We start from the raw sequence: 17797 nt of genomic DNA on the forward strand, positions 1-17797 counted from the left end.
CAGAGCAGAAGTCAGACGGCCACCCTGCGGGAGTAGGGGAAAGGAAAGGACAAGTGAAGTCAGGCCACCCGGACGCCGGGGCCAGGCCTGCTGCTGGGGCAAGGGGAGGTGGCCCCGCGCTCACCCCTCCCTTGGCAGCCCTGTGTTCAAATGCTTGTGGAGGACAAGCCAGATGACCTCTCGATTCCACGACTTCCTGGCCCGAGAAAGCTGATCTGCCCTGTGTGAGCCCAGTCAGCCTGTCCTCACCAACTGGAGCCTGCTGTGCACGCAGCAGGCATTCAGTAAATAGTTGTGGCATGAGTGAACGGACTCAACTGGGACCCCAACAGCCCAGTAAGACCCAGAGCCTGCCGCCAAGTTCAGCCAAGGGCAGCCAGCACATGGAGGTACGGCCGGGGAGCACCCCACCCTCGGAGGAGATCTGTGGGGTTTCTGTGCTCCTGCTGCCCGGTGGGACAGAGGACAGACCTGTGAGCCTTTCCTCAAGGCGGTGACAATGCTCACTCCAATTCAGCCGAGACATTCTCTGCTCTACCCTCTTCCTCCCCACCCCCTCTTGATTGACACCAATGCTGGCTCTGACATGATTTAAAAATAGATATTAAGACAAGGAAGTTTAATTTTTAATGCTTTGGAAAGGAAGTGAACACAGAACCGGCATTCCCTCATGGCCAGGTTCCAGGGTCTCAGAGCATCCGCCAGGCCCTTCATCTGTCCCTTTCCCCCCAGGCAGAGCCATGTCGGACCCACCCAAAGATGGACTTAGCACCGCCCTCTGGGAGGACAGCGTGACGGCTCCTACCTGAGCACACCGAGAAGCCTCTGCATGCCTCCTGCTGCCCAGCTGAGGCTGGGTCTCCTGTTTAGAGGCCAGGTCTGTAGCTGTCCTATTCAGACCCCTCAGCCCACTCACCACTTCCATTCCCACATAGAAGGCGCCCCACAGACTCCTTATGACGCCCCAGGCCATCCAGCACCAACTGTGCACAGACCCCCATCCTGGGCACCATAGACCAACAGGGAGCCAGGGAGCCCACAGACGCTCTCACAGTGCAGCCAGGCCAGTACCAAACATCCGCCTCAAATGTGCTGGAGAGCCTTAACCCAGCTGCCTGCCCCCAGAGGGCAAGTGGACAATGTGAGAGGGGCTAAGCCACAAAGGCCTGACCCCCTGAGGGGCGGTTAATCAGGGTGCCACCCAGCACCCTGCCCAGGGCAGCCCTGTGCCAACCTTTCCCCTGCTCCAGCACGTACACTGAAACTGCCTACTTAGCTAAGTGGCCTGTATTAAGGGAGCAATCCACAAGGAATAGACTTTCCATCGGGGCCAGAATGTCACTGCTCTGCCTGCCATGGCTTACAGTGAAGGGACAGCTCTGCTGGCAAGCATGGAAAGTGACCACTACCCTGAGTGGCAATTATGCTGGCAGTCCCAGCCCCACCACCACCCCTCCGTATGGGACAGGAGCTGGACTTGGGTGGGAGGAGCTAGGCTGGGCTCAGAGAAAGGACACAGGCCCCCAGCACTCAGAGCCCATGTTATCCTCTCTCTCCCCCTTTGCCCTCTTGGGGGGGCCTAGATTCACTTAGTCTCTCCCTGGAACATCCCACCAGAGACTCCAGGAGGACTCAGAGATGTCTGACTGAGGGAAATACCCCAGTGGTCCCACTGCGGGGAGAAAGAACTTGGGGTCAGTTTGATTACTAGTGGAGAGGATGTCAGGATGGGGAAACTTCTGTCCCAATCAGGCCTCCTATTTCCTTTCCACAAAGTAGCCAGCATCCTGTTGGGCCTGAGGATCAGGGTGAGGTGTGCAGGGGAGAAGAGGTGGTACTCAGTCAGGAATGACCACTGGCTGCCCCCTCCTCAGCCCCCACCATCTATTTCAGGCCCTCAGAAGTGCCATCCTGGGTGCCAGCCAACAGGGTGAAATCAGCAGTGCCAGAAGCAACCTGGACCCCCACCCCGCAGCAGGCAGGCACCCAGCAGAGCTCCACCTCCCACCCTGCTCTCACCAATACCAACACCCCAGAACCTCCACCCACTGGCAAGGAACCAGCGACTCGCAGGCCTGGGAGGGATTGCAGTGTGACACCGCTGCCCTGGGAACCCTCCCAGTGGGCTCTGAGGTGGCAGCGCTGGGTCTAGAGAACTATCAGGTAGGCTCCAGGATCTAAGGAAAATCTCTATCACTGATTGCAGGCCTCAGGTTCAACTCTAATGCCTCAGAAAAGCCTCCTTTTAGGATCTGAGCCATGAGACTAGAAAAAGTGGTGGCTGCTGATTCCTAACAGTTGCCCCGGGTACTGGAGAACTCAGCTCTGACCAGCCCCGCACACCTCCCCACCCACCTCTCACTTACCTCTGGTCTTTCCCTCCCTGTGTGCGCTGGGAAGAGCAGAGGCCTCCCAGGGGTCCTGCCCCACCTGCCTTTGGCCCAAGCAGTTTCTCTTCTCATTTGGCTCTTTCCTCCACTTCTCCCGTATCAGGCCCAAGCACCTGACCGCAGGAAGTCTTCGAGTAAAGCTCAGGGACCCACCTGCCCAAATCCTGGCTAACACCCTGTTGCACCTGCTCTTCCAGCTCTCAATATATGCTCTTCACACACATTGTCATCCATTTATATATTTTCCATCTTTCCTAAGGTCTATGTCTCATTTCATCATCTCACACGCTACTAGCAGAAAAGAACTTTGAGAGTCAATTTTTCCCAGCTCATAACATGTCATAGGAATGCTGAAAACATTAAGTAATCAGAATAGTCAGAGACAAGGAAAGAGCAACCCCTTCCCTGGTAAGAGAGTTGTGCTAGGCACCTTCTAATTAGGAAGAGACAACAAGTCCTCTCACTATAGACCATAAAGAAAGGCCACTCCGTTAACCAGCTCATTAACCTCTGTCAAGCTTTTAAGGAAAGATGGGAAGAACTGCTCGTCACCCCAGAGCTAAGATGCTAGGAGAGCCTTCATCATGGGCAAGTCCCTACCAAGTGGGACTTGGGATCCCTGCAACACAATAATCAGAATAGTCAGAGACGAGGGCTCACTCTAGCCCTCCATTCATTCACTCACAAACATATAATGACTGCCTACTAAGTGCAGGGCACAGACCATTGTGCTGCCATGGGAGGAGGTCTCTAAACCAAGCTGAGACCATCCTGGAGAAGAAAGGAGCCTCAGCGGTTATACCCACTGCCGCCAGCAGGTGGCAGGGTGGGGGTGGGGAGTAGCGCTGCTGAGACCGGCCAAGGCACTGAGTGAGCACCCTCAGGAAGGGCTTTCTAGTAAGTGTGAAGATATGTAGAGTGGGGGCAAGGCACAAAGGGACTATGAACAGGGCAGAAAGAGAAGCCGAGCACAATGAAAGCGCAGTTTTCATGTAAATCCAAAGGCACCGGAGAAATACGCCCCAGTGCTTGGCTCACACTGATGCTCACGAGTGGCTCAGAGGACTAGGAGCACTTGCCCAAAGGTGGCCACAAAATCATTCTTGGCAGTCCAGCATTTCTGCCGTTTCCACAAAACCCTTGCTACAGGACAGGTAATACGCTAATAGCAGTGGCTAGAGGGCCACACCAGACCATGGAGACTCCCAGGGAAATCCAGCTCAAATCATTTCAGACCAGGCTCCTCGAAAGGGAAGCAGCGGCCAGTGCCCAGGCAGGGCAGGGGACTCCCTCCCCAGAGAGAAGGCGAGGATCCAGGATGTCCCATACCTAATGAGATGAGGAGATGAAGGAGACCATCACGACAGCCCACCACTTCCCATTAGACTGGAAAGGACACCCAGTCCTTAAGCGATAACGAGATTTGGCCAAGGTCACACAAGAAGCTAACACAGAACCAAGACTAGAACCATCTTCTTCCCGCCCAGTCTGAGTTTTCTCCTCTGTGGGAAAAGCCACGCCCCCAACACACCCAAAAAAGTTTTTCACTTAAAGCCAGTCACTTCCCACAAGTGTTGAACACCAAAACACAACTGTTTCTACCCAACTTCACTGGGAATTGCTTTCTCCTGTCTCCAGTTCTCCTCCTGGACCACGGGCAGCTGACAGCCTCCAGCAGGCAAGAGGACAGGCCCTGGGGCAGAGCCAAACATCTGTGCTGACTGTGTCTGGGCTCTGGCGAAGAAAGGCGGAGGCAGCAACTGGGATGAAGGAACAATTAGCTATGAAGTTAAGAAGTTTTCAAATTTGCCTAACTAGTATTTCTTGTTTTTTATTAGTTTCAGGTGCACAAAACAATGTACTAGTTAGACATTTATCATTTACGTCCCTCACACCTGAATGTGTGTGCTGTGTACACAGCCTCCAGAATCAGAGGGCAGGGAACAATTCTGAGCTGCCCCACCCCCTGACACCTTCTCTAGAAAACAATCTCTCACCCAGGATGGGGGCAGTGCTAATTGTCCCCCTTTCTCCCTTCCAGTCTCTGGGGCTCCCACAGCACGGAGTGCTGGCGGTCCATGGTGGAAGCACATGGCCAGCCGGCTCCCCCTGCCCAGTCCACTGCAATCCCTCAAAAGCAGCTGCCTGCCACCCGATGGCAGCATCCGTCCCACACCCTCCTTTTCTCCACAAGCCCTAACTCAGGGGCATATCTGCAGGCTAGCAAGTGCGTCTCATGGCTCGGGACAGGGGCTGTTGCTCCTTTTCCTGGAGTAGGAGGATGTGACCTCTACCATCCCCACCTCATGCTCAGAAAATGCTGCAGGTGGTAATCTTGTATATTCCGGAGGAATACTCAGAAGAAACTCAGGAGGCCAGCCACACTTGTGTCTGTCTTCAATTCAGGGTCACAGCTGTTAAAAAGTCTGACCCCACACCTATTGCTGCAGGTTATCCTGCGGGAGGCACTTCCAGAATGGGTTTCTTAAGGGGGGAGGAGGTGGCTGCAAACTTTGCCAGCCTCCTAGGAATAGAGTCAGTCTCCTGGAAGACAGGCAAGTTGGAGCCTCCATTCAGCCACCAAGGAGAGAGAGGAAGAGGAAGACACAAGGACGAAGGGGCAAAATGATTTTAAAAAAAACACACAAAACACCACCTACCGTAGTGCAGAGAGCAGAGCAATGCAGCACCGAAGAGGAAAAAGGTATCACGCTATGGCAGGCAAAGAAGAGAAGAAGAGGCGAAGGGAGGGGTCGGCCGAGGACTTACCCAGAATATCAAATTGAACAGGAACATCATGTACTTCAAGCAGCAGAGGCAGCCCCTGGCCATGTTGCACTTCTTAAATTCTAGGAGGAAAACAAAGGACAGGTCCAGGTAAAACACCACGTACTTGCTGCCTTTGGGGGCATTGTACTTGTCAGTCTTCACGCCAGCCTCCGCGCGGCTCTGGCCCCGGGAGCCCGCCGTGCCGTAGAAGGCGCCGGCCGTGAAGCCGCGGCCGAACGGGCGGCCCGAGGTGGACGGTTTGGCAAAGTCCGAGTCCTTGCTGTCCAAAGATGGACTCCGGTGGATCGAAGAATCCTCGCTACTCGACTTCTCCATGCTCGCGGCGTTCCCGGGGGGCGCGAGGGGCGGGGGGCATCGCTCGGAGTGGGACGGAGGGGGCGCCCAAGTCGTGGCCTTGCACGCCCCCCCTCTGTACCGGGACGCTCTCTGGGTCGGACCCGGTGCGCAGGGGCCTCTGCCTCTTGGAAGGCGCCCGGCTCCCAGCCGGCTGGCCCGGGAGGGCTCTGCGGCTCGGCTCTCCGCGCGCTCGCGGGCGCTCCCTGGGAACTGACTGGCCTGCGTAACTTAGCGTCTTTGGGGAGGCTGCAATTTGATTTCTCTTTCCAGAGCGTCAGCTCGCCTCCCGGTACACTGGCCGCTTCACGCAAAGCACCAGGGCTCGGGGATCCAGGCTCCCTGGGTACACCTCTCCCAGCCCAGCAGCGGCGCTGAGCCCGACCACTTGGCTGGCTTTCCGCCTCCTTTCTCTCCTCGACTTTGCGGAGCTGCTCGCCAGCCCTGGGCTGGCCGGGCGCGCGGCGGGCAACGCCGGGGGATCCGCCGCAGCTGCCACTGCTGGGCTTCCCTGCGAAATCCCAGCCGCGACTCCCGACTCCGAAATCGCCCAGAGCCCCCTGGCCGGGCCCTTGGCCCCGCCCCCTGCTTTGCATTCAACCAATAAGCGCAAGGCCTGCCAGCGGGGGGGTGGGGGTAGCCTCCCCCCTCCCCAATGACACCATATCTTTAATAGGATTAGCGTTTTGCTATGTGCCTACACCCGTGCGCCGCGAACTCTCGCTAAATGTCAAGGGCTCGAGCTGGGGGTGAACCAGAACCTTCATGGAAGGTGCTGGTCTCTTCTACGTGAGGAAAGAGGGCGGCAGAGGAAGGGGAATAGTTGCAGGTACCAACCACCCAAGGAAACCGGAGGGAAGGGCTGGGGAGGACTGGAAGGGGAAAGAAGCGCGGCCACTGTCGCCCTGGCCGCCGCCCCCTTTGCTCACGGGGGCCTGTCTGAGCCGGGGCGCGCGGTCTCCCGGCTACACACACACACACCACACTATTGCACACGTGGGTCCGTGTACGACGCACCAAGAAGGGACCGCAGGCGGGGCGTGAGGTGTGGGAGAGACGTTTGGGGCCTCCGCGGGGCGCGCGCCGCCCTCCCCGCCCCCTCTGCGCGCACGCGCGCGCACGTCTCCACGAGGCTCCTGCAGCTGCGCGAGTCCTCCTCCCCGCCCCCCCGCGTTCCCGGGTGGGACGCCACGCCGGTTGGGACCGCCGCCAGGCTGAAGAGTAGGTGGCCGAGGTGGTGTCCTGCCCATGCCAAGAGTGATGTAGGAGTGCTCTTGGCCACAGGCTGGGTCCTCTCCGGTAAGGAGTACACGAGAGGGTCTGGTCAGGGAAATAGCAGGAAGAAGGCTCTTGCTAGGGATTTGGGAACACCCAGGAGGCGACTTCATCCCACCATAAAACACTGCGCGTGGGGCAGCGTCCGCTGGGCTTGTGCAGAAGTCGGCCCTGCCGACCTGGGCTACCACAGTGGCAAACAAAGACTAGAAACTTGGGGAGTGAGGAGCTCACCTCACTTTTCTGCCACCACCAAGAGAGTGCTGAGAGCGCAGGGCCAAGTCCGACTAGGCTCTGTATCCCCAACACCCGGCTTGGCCTGCGGGGGGCGCTACACAGGGATGGCTGGATAGAGAATTCATGCCCTCCGCGTGGTGTGTGAAATGGCCTCCGCAGATCCCATCAGACACTGATCCCACACCTGCTTCACTGTGCTGAGCATAGGGCCAGGCCCTTGAGGAAACAGGTGTAAGGTGTGCTGCTCCCTGCCCTTCACACCACACACAATCGAATCAGAGACAGAAGGACGTCCATCATCAAGACCACGCTGGAAGAGAGCTACCACAACTGGGCAAGGGGAGGGGGACATTTACTCACACCAGAGGGACTTCAAACCCTCATCACAGGGCTGCTGCGGTGGCGCTGCCGTGGTCCTGCGCAGGTTCCCAAGGCAGGCCTACGACCTAGGGGTACAATCACTCAGGTTCTGAGCGCAGCTCAGCTTCTTTCCAGGGACGAGCCATGGTGTCACTATTCTGAGCTGGGTCCCCACTCAGAGGACAGCCCAGCAATGAAACCAAGTGTGTCACAGATGGCATCTTGCTGTCTCCTGGCTGGGCAAAAGGTCCTGTGGGTGCCATCGACAGGTGGGGGCTGATGTCTGGCTGGCTCCTCTCGGAGCGCACAGCCACCTGACTGAAATGGCTAACACCTTTTGTGCTCTGCAGCCTCTACCAGCAGGCCCCTGAGGTCTCAGAGCCGCCACTGCATTCTTACAACATGACTTCTTTGATGCAGGAGAGGTCATTTACCAGCTGGACTGGGTGTCAGGAGACCTGTTCTTTACTCTTAGCTCAGTTTGTAGCTGTGTGATCAAGGGCAGGGTAGTTGGCCTTTCTGAGCTCCCATTTCCTTCTCTTTAAAACGGGGATTAATAAAGCCTACCCCCAGAGGTGTCCTGAGAATAAAGTGAGCTGGCACATGTGGGAACAGTCCGAGGACGGTAAGCGCTGAACAAATATAAGAGGCTGTTATTACTAGCCTCACATGGGGATTTGGTGTCAGCTGGCCCCGTCGACTTTTTTTTTTATCTCTCTTCTCCCCAACTCACACCTCAATAGCCTCCCCATTGTCATTTCTGCTTATAAATAGATTTGTTCCAGTAACTATTTCCTCAGCAACTGGGGAGATTGGGGGGGAGCAGAGAGTGAAGAACAATAGGCAGGTAAGAGAGGAGTCTGCCCAGTATAACAGTTCTACTCCCTCTGGTCACACTTGTCAAAAGGGCACTCAAGTCCCATTCTTCAGTCTATTAACAAAGTTTCAGGGAGGTCCCATCAGGGCATCCAGTTTAATCATCATCAGAATAATAAGAACAACTCAGATTTATTATAAATCCTCACTATACCCCAGGCACCAGGCTTTACACACAGTAACTCACTGAATCCTCGTGACAACCCTATGAGATAGCTATGGTTATTAGCCCATTTCACAGATAAAGAAACTGTGGTTTCAAAGCTCACGTTCTTTACTCTTTGGGGCTCTAAATGTTGTTCCTGCACTTGGAAATCTTCCAGTCTAACAGACTCTAAAAGCGCACAGGGAACCTGAAATCGCATGTCCTGTTGAGATCTCATTAGATAAAAGGACCCTGAGTATGGGGCAAAAGGCAGAAGTGTGCTTGGGAGGTGCCACTGGACTGATGATCAGCTAAGGTGAGTCCCCAAGGAGATGGCCCTGAGTTATAGAGGGCTGGAAGAATGAAGGGGTGCAGAGAGAATGTAGTCTGCAAGCCAGAAGCTAGTCCATGAAAGAAGACAGCTTGGACAAAGCTGGGAGAGGAGCTATAGGAAGGCAGGTTTAGCATCTGTCCTTCCTCCTACCACAAACCAACCATGCATTAGTAATAGATTGTTCATCATGAGCAGGACACTAAGCCAGGAGCCCGGAAGATACAAAGATGTGTGACACATGGTCGTAAGCCTCTAGAAGCTCCCAAGCTAGCCAAGATACCAGCCTTTACCCCCACGCCAAGCACCAACAGAAACCCAAAGCAGACTGAGCTAGCAAGCATGTGCCTTGCTAGGACCACCAAAGAGCTGTCCCTTGGGCCCTCCCCTTGCAGAGAGCTCTCTGGAGTGGGTGTGGAAGAGTGAGGGCATTATCTAGGAAGGAGTGGGTATGGTACATTCCAGGGCAATGAAGATTCAGGCCTGACTAAAGCAGGAGAATGTGCCTGGGAGTCAAAATGAGCTACTGTGCGAGGCATTGCATGACACATGAAGAGTCCGGACTTTGGCCGGCAGCTTCCCAAGCAGTGGGGGCACATCACAAAACTGGTGCCCTAGGAAGCTAGGCCTGTCCGCAGGGTGGGGGAGTGGCCAGAATACCAGATGCTATGATTTACCTCAATTTCTTAGATTTGGGTACAGAAGGAGCCACCGGAGAGAAAAGGTAAGCCACTCTCCTGCCCCCTCCAGACCCTCAACCACTCGCATGTCAGAAGAGCCGGAAGGTACAGGCTGCCCTTGACGATCTCTGAGCATGTGAACAAGGCAGAGCTGCCTTTTCTTTCTTTAATAACAAAAAAATGTGAAGTACAGAATTCCCAGAGGGGAGGAAGAGAAGTGAATACGTGAAATCAGCATGCAACTTCTCTGCTGACTGGCAACTAGGGAGATGTGGGCTTCAGAGTAAATGGCAAGCTCTGTCTGCCTCTCAGTGAATTTCTCAGGCTCGCAGTGCGAGACAGAGCTCAATCTCTGGTCTCTGGCGTACCCACACACAGTCAGAGTTGAGGGGCCAACAAGGATCCCTTCTGGACCTGTGCTGACTATTTCTGTATGGGGCAGTGTGTGCAGCTGACGAAGTCTCCTGTCCCTCTAGGCCTCCAACAAAGCCACCTCACCCAGAATTTTCATTACACACGAAGTGGCACTTACTGTCCTAAGGAATGTGTGCGATGGGTTGCCATGATAGGAGAAGGGAGACTCTTTTCACTCCAGTATTTAAACTCCAAAATTGGGATCTTCTTCAGCGATACGGAAAAAACTGTAACTGCTCAGCAAACCATTTACCTAGGGTGCCAAGAGTGAGATCCATAGCAGGGGACCCACACCCTGAGAAGTCTGCATGCAGATCTGCTTGGCAGGGGGTGGTGAGGAGGGTCCAGAGGCAAGTCAGCTACGCTGTGGAAATTAAACAGCTAGAACGGCATGTGTTACCACTTGACCAGGATTCAGGAAGGACAACGGTGGTGAAAGGGTAGAAAAGAGCTAAAGGTAGTTTTGTTTTTCATTTGTTTAGTTTCTGAGCCGAGTAAGGAAAACAAACAAACAGCGTTCGGCTGCAGCGGGAGGGTCACAGTTAGATAGAGGGACAGTCTCCCGGGGTGGCCGGGTACCTCCTTCTCTGTGGAGAGGCCTGCTCCTCCCTCCTTTGGGCTCCCCAGCATTTGTTCAGGCTGCAATGACTGTTTGCCCACCTGCCCCTGCTCTGGCCACTGGGCTTCTCAAAAAGGTAGGGACTGTGCCTTAATCATTTCACCGCCCAACCCAGAGCCAGTCACAGTGAAACCACAGGGAAGGCACTCAGGAAGTGCTGGGAAGGGAGAAAAGGAAGACCCCATGCTTAAGCCCTGCGCTCTCTCCACGGACAGCCTGAGAGCCCCAAGTTCATTAACCAGAGCATGGGACCCAAGCCAGAAATCTATGGAATTGTTCCTAGAAAGCAGATTGTCTGAAGGCATCAGAACCTGACAAGGGAACTCAGGAAATTTAAATGCCCAGCTACAGATGACAGAGTTAAATGCCATGCAGTCAACCGTTTTGTTTACAGCCATGTCCCTAGCACACAGCCTGGAATGAATGGAGAAATGTACAGATAAATAAACACTTAGGGATCAGAGAGCCATTTTGGAGGAAGAGTCGAGAAAGGTGGGAAGTGGAAAAAAGAGACGCCTGAGACAGGAGCTCAGCTAGGAGCGAGACAGAGGACAAGCTGCCCTGGGGCCCCTCCCCATCCTGCTGGCCAGGCCTGTGGGAGCAGCTGTCAGGACAGTTCTGCCTCCAGCTGAACCACTGGTGAACTCATGCAGACTCCCTGCTGCTGCGGCCACGTCTCAAAGTCCAAGAGCTGGCTGTGGTCAGCCCTTGTCAGAGGTCACTACTGGCTACTGAGAAAACAAGACTGTGACGAGACCCTCAGCAGTGTGCCCATGCTCCACGAGTGACAGGTGAGAACGCTGATCAGAGCATGCACTGGTGGGGCTGTGCAATTAGCTTAGCTCCCAGGAAACGGGCCGTCCGTCCTACTCCTGACGCCGCCAGGAGTACGAAAAATGAGGCGTCTGGATCATAGAGGCCAGCTAAGAGGTGTGCGTGGTTCATCACAAAGCCAACAGCACTTAGCACACACCACATGCCCCACAACCGTGTGTCAGCTGGGCCCGGCTCTGTGAGAAAGGATGGCATCTGCTCAGACGCCTTCAGTGACCCCATCCATACCCACCAACCGACCCCAACACAGGGAACAAAGCTCCAGCAAAATGATGTCATGGAAACACTCTGGGCTTTGGGACTAGACAGATGTGTGTCCACATCCCATCTGGTATGAGTTACCCAAATGCTGGGCGACCTGTAATGACCACTTAGCTGTTTTGTAGCTCAGTTTCTAACCATAAAATAGAGGTAATAATACACACCTTCCCAAGCACTATGTACGAAAATAGAGATGAGGAGGGTGGAGGGAGAACGAAGAGAGTAAAGGGGGTCCAACATATGGTGACGGAAGGAGACTAGACTGTGGGTGGTGAGCACACAATGCGATATACCGAGGATGTATTATAAAGTTGTACGCCTGAAACTTATAGCATATTATTAACCAATGGTACCCCAATACATTTATTTTTAAAAAATAGAGATGAAAAGTTGTGAATGTAATACACATAGCTCATGCCTGAAAATGTTCAATGAACTGAGGCCTTATCATTATCAACAGTAATTATTATAGTAAATATGGTGACAGTCCCCACCTAATGCTAATGTAGTTGAGCAGAGAAAAATACAAAATAACACATAATCAATACAAAAGGTTCTGTGGCTCAAATGCTAAGGGTAAGTGCTGGCAGCCCCTCCTCCTCAGCTTCTCCCTCAGTCAGGGTGCCCCCCAGTTCTGGAACCTCTGCTCTGCCTGATGTGCCTGCATTTGGTCATCGCTTCCAGAGCTACCCACATGCTAATGACACCTAAATGTTACCTGGGCCTGACCTGTCTTCTGAGCCCCAGGCACGCATACCCAGCTCCTACTTGGCACCCCCACTTGGCTGTCTCAGTGGCAGCTCCAATTTCACATGCCCCAGAGGGACTGACCTTGCCCCAGCCCTGCCTCCCGCCCCCACAGCAGTGCCCTCCCATTAGCAATGAACAGCGAAACACCCCTCCCATTGCTCATGCCAGAAGCCTAAGAGTCCCCTTCGACTCCCCATCGTCACCTGCCCCACCTCCAGTCAAACGCAAGCCCTGTCCAGTGAGCCACCTTCCACTGTCGCCGTCTCCACAGGTGCGGCTGTGGGTTAGACCTACATCCTCTCACCTGGCTCCTGCAGCAACCTCCCACAGAGCTCTCTTCCCGCACTACCTACGCCCACAGCACAGAGCAGCGAGGCCACCTCACTCTTAGTGCTCTCCTACCGTAACCCCTTCCGTGGCCTCCCGTTTTACCGAGATTATGATTGTGTGTGTGTGTGTGCGTGTGTGTGTGTGTGTGTGTGTGTGTCCACACGCATTATTCTACTTTTCTATTACAACCCAAATTCCTGAAACACGGACCAACCCGGTGGCTCAGGCAGTTAGAGCTCCGTGCTCCTAACTCCAAAGGCTGCCGGTTCGATTCCCACATGGGCCAGTGGGCTCTCAACCACAAGGTTGCCAGTTCAACTCCTCGAGTCCCGCAAGGGATGGTGGGCTCCGCCCCCTGGAAATAGCAACGGCAACTGCACCTGGAGCTGAGCTGCACCCTCCACAACTAAGACTGAAAGGACAACAACTTGACTTGGAAAAAAAGTCCTGGAAGTACACACTGTTCCCCAATAAAGTCCTGTTCCCCTTCCCCAATAAAATCTTTAAAAAAAAAAATTCCTGAAACAACCTCAAAGGTCCAGCATGATTGGCCCCTGCCTACCCTTCCAGCCCCATTTCCAACTATGCTCCTCTCATTATGCTCCAGCCAGTGAACTCTCAGAGCTCTTTCTCCTCAGAGCGTTTGTGCACGCTGTTCCCTCTGCCTGGCATGTTCCCTCTGCCTGGAATGCTCCTCCACAATGCACTGCCTGACTTAGTTCTACTCATCCCTGAGCTCTTATAAATTCTCCAAAAAAGTCTCTTCTGGTTTTCTGGCCATCCCCCTACCATCTAAATGAAAGCCCCTCCCCATCAACACAGTCTCACAGCACCATTTGCCTCTGTCTCTCATCCCAATTTGAAAGTACAGTTGACCCTTGAACAAAACAGGTTTGAACTATGTGGGTCTACTTACACACTGATTTTTTTCAATAAATACTGTAAATATGTTAGGTTGGTGCAAAAGTAATTGCGGTTTAAAGGGTTAAAAATAATTGCAAAAACCGCAATTACCTTCTCACCAACCAAATATTTTCCTTATGAATTTCTTAATAACATTTTCTCTTCTCTAGATTACTTTATTGCAAGAATACAGTATATAACACATATAACATACGAAACATGTGTTACTAGGCTGTTTATCAGTAAGGCTTCCAGCCAACAGTAGACTTTCAGTAGTTACATTTTGGGGGAAGTCCAAAGTACACATGGATTTTCGACCCCACAGGGAGGTCTGCACCCCTAAGTTCAAGGGTCCACTCAAGTACATGTTTCCTTGAGTGACAACGTGCTTGTTTTCCTACTGGACCATAAACCCCAGGGCAGCGGGCCTGGGTCTGGCTCTCTCACGCCTGCGTACCCAGCACAATGCCCGACCGGCAGCAGGGGCTCAGTGAACACTTGATGAAGAAATGAAAAGGAGGGTGCGTACAGAGCCGGTCGGCATCATTAGGCAGGGCTTCCAGTGCTGTGGCCGCCTCAGGCCTAAGGAGCAAAGCCTCAGCACACCAGTTACCCATGTGATCTCTGCTTCTTCCGCTACAAAACCAGGAGGCTGGACTAGCTGCTCCTCTAAGGCCCCTTCCAGCCCTAAAATTCCCGCCCTGTGAAATGGGACCTCACCTGGCTCCTGGAAGATGGGCAGGGCTAAACAGGCAGAGGGCAGGAGCGAGAGCCTCCTGGTAGGGGACAGCGAGGCAAAGCCAGAGGGCAGAAGAGCGCCCAGGACATCTGCGGAGGGCATGTCCACACACCTAGTCAAAATAAAGCTTCACAGAAAGTGAACTTGAGGGAAGGTGGGGTTGGAGCAGAGGTGAGCTGGATGGCAGTTAAAAACCTGCACAGGTACTTCCCCACCCACTACTCCTTTCACCAGCCCCACCGCCATCATCTTACTTTCCTGTGCTCCCAGCAGAACGAGCCCCATCAAATCTTCCTCACCTGCCAGCCTCTGCACGGGCTGCTCCCGCCGCCTGCACCCCTCCCCCACATGTCCTCACTGGGTATCTCCTACAGTCCGGGCGGCATCTTCTGTGAGGCCTGGAGAAGCTGGGTGGGGCCTCTCCCAGGAGCACCAACACACCCTTAGCCCATCCAACTCACCACAGCTGCGTGTCACCAACCTCCCTGCCCCCCACGCCCAGACTCTGAGCCCCTTGAGGGCAAGGGCTGCGTCCTTCATCTTTGCATTCCAGCCCTTGACACAGTGCCTGTCTCCCAGGAGCTCTGAAATCACCGTGAAATCATGAATAAAGCAGTGCGGCCTCTGAAAGGGCCTTGAGCAGGGGAGGCTCTGTGCAAACAGCAACAACTGCCCCTCCTGAAGGGCAGGCCCACAGGGCGGGAGGGAGCAGCAGAAGCGGAGCCCTGGAAGCATGGGCTGGTGGCCCACCCTGTGAGCGGCCCAGCCTGGGCTCTCAGGCCCTTTTTCCAGGAAACCTGCCCCATCAGTATCCCTGTCAGATGTCGAAAAGGACATGGTGCGCGAGACAGACAGGGGTACCTTCACCCTCAACATGTGCACACTGAGCCATCCGCGCCTGGAAGATGGGGCAGAAAGAAGGTATTTATTAGTAGTACTTATCAAGGAGGGCAGGTGGCTTCAGGAGGATGAGATAAGGCCAGACCACCTGGCACCAGGAGCCATGATGAGCCTGAGGCTTATTGCCACGCACCAGTGGAAATTTACTGACCCAGCGAATCCAATATTCCTAAACCACTCCATGGAGGGTGCTGACGGCCACGGGGACAGCACTCTGTGACCCCGCATCCAGCCTGCCTGCAACGCCAGCAGACCAGCCGTGCAGCTGGGACGCTTCCCTGGTTCAGGAGACACTGCCTGCTGCATCCCCTCGTCCCTCTCCCTCCGTGGAGCCTGGGCCACTGCAGGAAAGGGCAGAGTGTGCACGGCACTTAGAGCAGGAATAGAGCCCTGGATTCCACCTGCTCTGAAACCATCAGGGGAAGAGAGCTGCACAGGGCCCACCTCAGCGACAGAAAATGAAGGCACGTGAGTGAGTCAGAGACAGACGCGTTAGGGCAGCCCTACTGGGTGGATTTGGCGGTCTCAGGACTCAGTCCCATGGGGCATGAAGTCACTTGTGGCTCTGCCCTTGCACTAGCCACTCTGTCAAGTGAGGCTGCAGCACTGGCCATCGTCCCACTCAGCCCGTCTTCCCTCTTCCCACCTCAGGCTGACCCACGTGCATGTGGCCACGTCACTCAAGGTGCCCCAGCTGAGGGGGCCTCAGAGAAGCACCCAGTCCTTCCCAAACCCACAAGCATCTTTCTCCTCTCAAAGTATTTGAGGTGAGAATGATCACACACCCCACTCTTTCGTCTGCTACTGGGTCTACCCAAACCCTCACAGCCCAGAAAGTTCTCCAATTCTCTTGCAGGTTGCTCCAGCAGAAAGTCACTCTTATTTTAACCCAACCCTACGTGATGTGTCCCCAGCCACGTTTCACCCATGCAGACTTCCTCAGCACAAGCCCAGCATGCACACGTGCACCCCACACGCACATGTGCACCCCGCAAGCATGTTCTTTGCCGCAGGACCCCCCCCCCCCGACCACCAGCTCAACTCCTGCCACAGTCTCCTGACCTGCGTCCCTGCCTCCAGGCTTCCTCCTGCCTCACCCCGCCACATGCTGCCACCAAGCCTGTCCTAACAGATGCACCACTCTGCCCTGTCACCAGCTCGGAATTTTCATTGGCCCCCTAGAGTTTACACAAATTCTCAAGCTTGGCATTTAAGACTTTCTACCCTGTGTTTTGTTGGCCTTATTTCCCACAGTCCCTCAGCTGTGCCCTGTGCTCCCAGCAATCGGAGCTCCTCACTGGTGCTCGGACCACCTTTCTGCCTCGGTGCTCTGCTCATGCACTGCTCTCCACCCACGAGGGCTTCACCACCCATCTCTGTCTTTAGCAGACGGTTCATGGCTCTTCTCCAATGCCATGCCCTCCATGAAGGGTTCCCTGATCCTACGGATCCCACACAACTAAGAGACTCTCTTCTTCCTAACTTCTCTTTGGAGCACTGATTTCACTCTGCCTTGCATCATGGTTGTTTGTATAAATGTCTTCCTACAAGACAAGAAGCTCCCACGGGGAAGAACTCTCCCATGTTCCTCTGCAGCAACCAGCCTAGCTTGATATGCAGTGGACACTCAGGAATCTGAAGGGAAGCTGAATCCCTCACACAGTGCCCACAGGCCCCACGCGTCACCCCCACCTTCACCATTGGTACTCACCTCACCCATGTATTGGGCACCCCCGACGCTGCCCTCGGCCCATCTGGTAGGCGCTCACCTTGCGAGATCACCACCATTTGTCCTCCCCTCTGGAGGCCCTCTCTGGGGACCCCACCAGATTCAGCCATCTCCTGAACCACCGGGGAGGCTCAGATATCCTGCCTGGAGCTCGGAGAATGTGGCTGGGCTCCGCGAGACCTGATGTGTCTGGGTGACTGTGTCACTCATCCCCCAAGCTCCAGCCCCAAGAGGCACTTCCATAGCCTGGCCCGGCCTGGTGCCAGCGCACACCTGCTCTTCCCCTCCCCCACACGACTGACAGAGGAAATGCCAGCCCGCAGCCTCGGCCACACGAACGCACCAACACGGGGGACAGGCACTGAGCACTGGCGCTGCCCCTCTCTCCCTCCACCCCGCAGGCCTGAACTCAACCACGAATGCACTCTCTACCTCATCTCCTCCTAAAAGGACTACGCAAGGCAAACACACTCCTACTGCAGTGATCCAGGCAGAACGAAGGGCTGTGTGACCTGGACGAGAGGCTTACAGCTCTCTGAGCACAGTACAGTTTTTGAATGAAAGAATGAACGAATGAATGAATGAGAACACTTACAGTGCCTCATCTGTAAAATGGGCGTGGATACGATTGTGAGGGGCTGATGAGGCATTGACGGGAAACTGCGTTATCAATGCAGTTGACAAATGGACAATGTACACTTCAGAGCCCGCATCCACACACACTGCAACCATCTATCACATTTCATATGAGTGTGAGAGACATACAAAGGACCCTGACACTGATGACCAATCACTGAAGGTTTCCCGAGACCCCACGCCATGCATGTCCTGGGCTCGTCACTGTGGGTGGTACTGAGGAGCTAATGGTCCATCTGGCGGAAGAGTGACAAAATCAAAGGGC

At 54.6% G+C, this 17797-nt stretch overlaps 1 protein-coding gene across 4 annotated transcripts in view; it reads right to left on the reverse strand.

Annotated features, from left to right (window-relative positions):
* The window catches only part of TSPAN9 (tetraspanin 9), a 197373-nt gene that overhangs the window by 84508 nt on the left and 95068 nt on the right, over positions 1-17797 (reverse strand). For 3 of the 4 annotated variants that reach the window (XM_081060456.1, XM_081060459.1, XM_081060457.1), the window contains exon 3: positions 5160-5239. In XM_081060456.1, the coding sequence (XP_080916582.1) occupies positions 5160-5222 (63 nt within the window). In that variant the 5' untranslated portion in view covers positions 5223-5239. Of the gene's footprint in view, positions 1-5159; positions 5744-17797 lie in introns of those variants that run through there. The other variant, XM_081060458.1, reaches the window with a different exon arrangement.

Source organism: Rhinolophus hipposideros (assembly GCF_964194185.1).
Source record: "Rhinolophus hipposideros genome assembly, chromosome: 9".
Lineage (NCBI taxonomy): Eukaryota > Metazoa > Chordata > Mammalia > Chiroptera > Rhinolophidae > Rhinolophus > Rhinolophus hipposideros.